General features: G+C 52.1%; 1 protein-coding gene across 1 annotated transcript; it reads right to left on the reverse strand.

Moving 5' to 3' along the window:
* Positions 1-4,486: 4,486 nt before the first annotated feature.
* On the reverse strand, positions 4,487-6,751 carry LOC100275781 (uncharacterized). The gene has a single exon (NM_001398907.1). It carries the CDS (start codon positions 6,587-6,589, stop codon positions 4,787-4,789), a length of 1,803 nt encoding a protein of 600 aa, NP_001385836.1. The 5' UTR covers positions 6,590-6,751; the 3' UTR covers positions 4,487-4,786.
* Positions 6,752-6,974: the final 223 nt, after the last annotated feature.

Consider the following 6,974-nt stretch of genomic DNA (forward strand, 5'->3'; position numbering starts at 1 on the left):
CGTTGGCGTCGTAGTAGCCGTTGCTCCGCTGGCACACCGGACAGTCCGGTGAATTATAGCGGAGCGGTTTCTCGAAGCTGGCGAGTTCAGAGTTGCTCTCCCTTGGGGCACCAGACACTGTCCGGTGGTGCACCGGACAGTCCGGTGAATTATAGCGGAGCTTCTCTGAAAATTCTCGAAGGTGAAGAGTTGTGCCTTGAGTGCCCTGGTGCACCGGACAGTCCGGTGCGCCAGACCAGGGTGCCTTCCGGGTTGTCTTTTGCTCTCTTGTTTGAACCCTTTTCTTGGTTCTTTTATTGGCTTATTGTAAACCTTGGGCACCTGTAGAACTTATAGACTAGAGCAAACTAGTTAGTCCAATTATTTGTGTTGGGCAATTCAACCACCAAAATCAATTAGGAAATAGGTGTAAGCCTAATTCCCTTTCAGACACAACTCCAACAACCCCGATATGTGATGGAGTTAGCTTTGTGCCGCATTGTGCGTTGTAATGGACTATTTGTGGACTTTATGTTTGTATGGACTATTTGTGGACTTTATGTTTGTATGGACTATTTGTGGACTTTATGTTTGTATGGACTATTTGTGGACTTTATGTTTGTATGGACTCAAGTATGAATTTTCTCTTATTGTATGAATTTACTGTTATTTTTTGCATTTTTTCAAAAAAAAATTGCTCTGAAATTGTTAATTTCCGGTGTCCTCCCTAGTCGCCGAAAATAATAAATACTATTTTCGGCACTTGTTATTTTCGGCGGTCGTGAGAGGACCTCCGAAAATTACCTGTTATTTTCGGCGGCAGGCTTGTAGCCACCGAAAATAAGCTGTTTTCGGCGGCTAGACCCTGGCCGCCGAAAATAAGTCCTTATTTTCAGATATTTTTTTCTGACGGCCAGAAGCCACCAAAAATAAGCCTAAAGCCGCCGAAAATAACTTATTTTCGGCGGCTTCTGGCCGCCGAAAATGACTGTAGCTCTTGTAGTGCATCATGACCAAAGAAAACCTAGGCAGCCCCAATATAGTCACCCGGCAAGGTCGGCCTCGACTATAGTAACTCCGACATGTTCACCTAGACCACGTCGACCCCGACCTTGTCGACCTCGACCTAGCCACCTTGACCAGGTCAACCCAGTCCTCGATCGCCCAGAGGGGGACCCGATTTAGTCACGCCGACCACGTCAGCACTAACCTCCGTCGTCTTGAACAATATCGACCTAGTCATCCCGACGAGGTTGGCCCTAACCTAGTCACTCTAAGTTAATGATACTAAGCTGGTAAACTCTCTGGCGTGAAGTTATCATGAATCTTATTTATGGCTCTCTGACCGCTTGGTGCACGCTCCTGACTAGGCGTGCAACGAATGGGCCGAGTATAGTACTAAAAATTGTGTCTAACTTATAAAAGTATATGTACCAGCCTTTTGTCCTTTGTCTTAGTCAAATCTCTTTGATGTAAGAACTGCAATGCATCGTGGATAGGTTGGTAGTTGTATCGCTATGACTGCTTAGGGGCACTACCATGTCTGTGGGAGGACAAAAAAGAACACGAGCACCATACGAGTGATGGAACGAAGGAGCACCATACGATCCATAACCCAAGTCCAACAGACTCCCTCTCTGCCTCTCCATTTAGCGTGACACACAACCTCTTCATCAACAGTCTTTAGTTTGGGTCCTCCAACAGTCTCCACATCTCACTCCATATACACATGTAGTGTGTGAGGTTGATGGTTGGTAACTGTAGCAGGGTTTTTAATGTCCACTTCCATGCCCATGTGCGGAGAGGAGATAGAATCCAAAAGGAAAGTGGAAAAGCTAGCCTCCATTTTGCACGCGCGGGATGGGGAGGCTGCTAGAGTGTTGAACAGTGCAAAATGGGGATTGAAAGCTGCTGGAGTTGGTCTAGTAAGGAGCATCATATGGATATCCGTACGAGTACAAAGGAGGGTACAAATAAGTGAAAGGTTGAGAAGTATGAGTGTTGGTGGAAGAAGTGTCGTGATTTTGGAAACCAGGGGGCAGTGAGATTTGTGTTCGCTGAAGGGATTAGTGTGGACTTACTTCGAATGGTGAATCACAAGGACTCGAGCGTGGATCTAAGACGGTGGGTTTATACTGGTTTAGGCTTGCGCTATAGTCCGGTGTAGTGTTGACCGTAGTATTGATATGGAGCGCGTTACAGTAGGTGTGCTTGTGTGTTTAGAAAAAAGGGGTCCTTCCCTTTGATAGTTCAAGGGCTGAACTCTATAATGGGGGACTTGTATTCTGCTGGGAGGAGCTCGACCGAGGGGCCTTGGGCAGCGTGGTTCTTCTGTTACTCTCTGTAGGGTCGTGCGTAGCCATACTCCTACCATGACGTATTGTCCCGTTCGCTTGTCGTACGAGTTCCTTTTGTCGGTTTTCCGCTAACATTCTCGTTGTAGTGCACGGAGGGTCCCACAAGTCGGTCGTATGGAGCGGTCGTGCGTCGTGCGGTCTCGTCGGTCGTCATGAGCCTGCGCCACTCGATGATCCGACCACACCGGCTAATCGATAGACCTACAGACGATCGACAATCCGTTGGGCCAGAACGTCAATACCGAATGGCGTCAAACCATGTGAGCGGAAGGTAAGGGCAAGCACTGGACCTAGCCTTAACGTAACATACTTTTGGCAATGACTACTATGCCAGCAGACGCTAGATGTAAGCGTGCAAGTAAGTCTTCTGATCTGTTAGATGATGATCTAACCATAGATGCAATTGTGGTTTGTTAGGAGTTTTTTTATAAAACTACTCAAGCTCATGTGGTATAGTTTAAGTGTTAAAAGTGACATACTTAGACCTATTCAAATACCGGGTCAGGTCGGATCAAGGTTGGGTCGTGGATCGTTTAGCACAACCCGCGCCCGACCCGTGCATATTGTTGGGTCGGGTCAGGTTGGGCCATGTCTTCCGATTGGATGCGTCAGGTCGGGTTGGATCGGATTTTGAGTCAAAAATCATGGTCCGTACCTAGCCCGTCGATTGTTGCGGCTCAAAAAAAATATGGCTTGTATCCACGTGTTGCAATGGTCGGGCTAGGTCAGGTCAGGTTTTTTTCGGACCAGGCGACTCATGATTAGATCTACATACGGTTAGATTATGATCTAACGAATCAGAAGATATTTTCGTTCTTGATGAAGGAAAAGAAAAAGACTTCGCCTATAGAACTGTTTTAATAAACAATTGTTGAAAAAAATTTATAAAACTCTTGACAATCATGTGCCAAATAAAACTGTATAAATATGTATAAGCATGATACTAAGGGGGTGTTTGGTTTCTAGGGACTAATTTTTAGTCCCTACATTTTATTCCACTTTAGTTACAAAATTATCAAATATAGAAACTAAAACTCTATTTTAGTTTCTATATTTGTCAATTTATATACTAAAATGGAACAAAATGAAGAGACTAAACATTAGTCCCTAGAAACCAAACACCCCCTAACTAGTAAACTACAGGCTGAGAAGTACTAGTAGATCGCAAGAAATTGGGCGGAACGAGAATGGATGAGCAGAGAACCAGAGATAGAGGAGGCAAGTAGAAGCAACTCCACTATATAAATAAATATACACTGCGCGGATAAATTAACGCAAGGTAACAGAAATACCAGCATGTTTCATGATGCACGAATAAATAAAACTTCATCGAGGATGAGAAGCTGGTTCGTTCGAGGACAGAACATCACCAATGATTAAATACCTGGATAACCCTAGAATACTCCAAAATCTGCTCCAACTGCAAGAACAGTACTCCAGCATGACTAAAGAATTGAACACCTTTTTTTTAGACGCAATAATTCCGAGTATCCAAACACAACAGCTACACCATGCATATAAAAACCAGAGACAGCATGGCGCGACGATACTGGTTTTATGACGATAGAGAAGAAGAAAATACCCTGTTCGTGAGTGGATGAAGAAGTCCAACGTTCTAGAAGAGCAGTTTTTGTCAAAGCAAAATCAACATTGGCAACACTAAAAAAAAGAAAAAGATGTTAGATAATTGATGAATATTGTCATTTTCTTCTCTATTGTCTTGGTGGCACATATGATATATGCCCAGATTTTGGGGCCATTGTGTTCTGTGCCTAACCCACCAACACAGCAAATAATTCGTTAACCTTGTTTTTTTTTTTTGGCTTTAGGTTCATGCATGAATGAGTGCTTGCTTTTCTGACAGGAAGTGGTATTTACTTTACTTATGATGATCTGCAGCATGACGCCACCATCTCCACTAAACTAACCAGTGATTGCCTTGTAGTCTACCTCCTATGGCCTACCATCCACTTGGCAAGGAGTAGAGGTAGAAAAAAAATTGCATTTATTAAATAGAAGATAGAATCAAGCAAAGGGAAGATATGGTCGTGGAAGGATCAGGAATATATACTGATAATCACATCCACGAGAAAGAGTAGAGCAGATAAGCATGGAATTTCTCATAACTGTCGCAAAGCACACGAATCAAATATTACTGTCCTCTCGATATCTTTTATATATATATCAAGTGATATAAATAAATATAAAAAATATTTATAAATTCGTACAAGTAAAATACTGGGTGTTCCTTCCTCATCCAATACAGAGCTCCCTTTGGGCATCCATGCTTCTTGGTGATGAACAAATATTATAGAACGTCCTATATATATGTACTAGTAAAAAACATCTCATATGAATCGAATTAAGCAAACAAAGGGGGAAAACAATTGAAGGAAAGGAATGAACTTTGGTCAGCTAGATGCTATGAGCCAGCAGTGACGGTCGATAGATTAGGCCACCATCTGCTCCTGCTCCGACCACTGCGCAAATATGTCGCCGGCGTGGCCGTCCTTGACAAGAGAGTTCACCCACGAGACGTCTGGCTCGGCGGGAGCCGGCGCGGGGGCCGGGGACTGCCCACGGAACGCGAAAGACGCGGACTTGCGGAACTTGTGCAGCTCGTCGCCCTGGACGCCCCAGTCCAGCCTGCCGTCCGGAGACCCCCAGTCGGAGAGCATGGACGGCGCGCCGGCGGTGGGCTGCTGCGACATGAGCGAGCGCGCGGCCGGCGCGCGGCCGCCGCGGTCGATGAAGCTCTGGCTGCGCTTGGCGAACGCCGAGGCGCGGGAGCTCATGATGGCCTTGGCCATGGAGTGGTCGAGCCCGAACGCGGAGTTCGGGCCGACCATGGGCGACGCCGGCATGTGCAGCTGCGTGTCCGCCATGGAGCTGTACGCCGGCATGTCGCCGGCCTGCTTGAGCGACAGCGCGTGCAGCTGGGACAGCATGGCCGGGTCGACGGAGCCGAGCAGGTCCGCGTAGTCCGGCACGGCCCTGGTGCTGGGCGCCGCGGCGGGCAGCGGCGAGCCCATCCCGCCTCCCCAGCCGGCCCTCGGCGACGACACCTTGTCGAACAGCTTCTGCTGGTACTGGTCGAGCGCGAGCAGCTCGAGGTCCAAGTCCAGCTCCCGGCCGGCGGCGAGCGCGGTCTTGAGCCTGCTGGCCGGGGAGGAGGGCCAGGCCGGGTTGAGCATGGCGCCCATGTCGAGGCCGTTGGGCGGCGAGGAGCGCGGCGACGAAACGGTGGGCTGCATCCCGACGGAGACCGCGGACGGGTTGACGGCGCGCAGCTCCTCGGGCTTGTGCGCGAAGAAGCAGATGCGGCGCGCGCAGCCGACCTCGTCCTTGCAGAGGCGCGTCCGGTACTGCGCCGGGTGGAGCCAGCACTCGAAGACGCCGTGCGCGTACTCGCAGTTGTCGCCCTTGCGGCAGGCGCCGCCCTTGCGGAACTCCGGGCAGGGGACGCAGCTGTAGGAGAAGCGGCGCGGGTCGCGGCGGCGCGCGTTCTCGCCGGGGTGCACGAAGGGGCACTCGGTCCAGTCGTGGGAGTAGGCGCGCGAGCAGGGCTTCACCTTGAAGCTGTACATGCGGAACTCGTCGGTGCTGAAGAGCCCGCTCTTGAGGTCTGGGAGCGTGAGGTCGGGCGGGTACTCCTTCCTCGGCTCCGGCGCCGCAGCTGCCGCCGTCGGCGGTGGCGGCGAGGCGGACTTCTTGGGCGAGGACGACGGCGACGCCGCGGGGGACTTGAGGAGCACGCGGAGCGCGCGGTCCCTGTCGGCGGCGGCGTTGGCGCGCGGGAGGAGGTCGCCGGCGCGGAGGCCCGAGAAAGCGAGCGCGTCGGCGGACGCGCCAGCGGCCAGGAGCAGGTGCGCGGCCGCGACGGCGCCCGGCGCGCCGCCGGCCGCGGCGAGGTGGAGCGGCGTGGCGCCGTCCGTGGGCGAGGCGCGCGCGGCCTCCGCCGGCGCGGCGGACAGCACGTACGCCAGCACCGCCGTGCTGCCGTAGAGCGCGGCCACCATGGCCGGAGTGCGCGCCTCGAGGCGCAGGCGGAGGCGGCCGGCGGCCGCGGCGGACGGGCCGTACCAGTGACCCGCGTCGTCCAAGGCTGGGGCTTTGTCGCCCTCCACGGCGCGCCTGAACCCCACGACGTCGTCCGCCGCCGCCAGCTCCAGCAGCACCGCCATCGCCGAGGAGTCCTTGGCCGTCGCCGCCGGCAGAGGGGGTGTGGACGGCTTGCGAGGTCCTGAGCACATGCTGTGGGGTAGTGATCACAGGGCGCGTTCGCGTTCTCGTTCAGAGGTGAGGGAGGCGGGGAACGATATTATTGTTGGTAGCCGATCCCAGCGCGAGCTTCCGCTGCCTGGTGCTTCCTGGTTCGGTTAGAGGACTGGTCGTCTGGACCACACGGTGGCGAGAGTGGGAGGTGGGTGGGTTGAGGAGGAAGAGGTGGGGTGGGAGGAGGTATATGTAGAGGGAGGTGGGGAAGGGAGAATAATGGAGTATGGCGGGCAGAAAAGCCGGGGTGCGGGGTTCGGTTTGTGGTGGGGCTGTGAAAGAGATAAGGAGGAGGGCACGAAACAGCTCGGATGGTCTCTCTCCCTCACCTCTCCCTCTCATCAGTCGAGTCATCACTCTCTC

The sequence above is a fragment of the Zea mays genome, chromosome 6, assembly GCF_902167145.1.
Source record: "Zea mays cultivar B73 chromosome 6, Zm-B73-REFERENCE-NAM-5.0, whole genome shotgun sequence".
NCBI classification, from domain to species: domain Eukaryota; kingdom Viridiplantae; phylum Streptophyta; class Magnoliopsida; order Poales; family Poaceae; genus Zea; species Zea mays.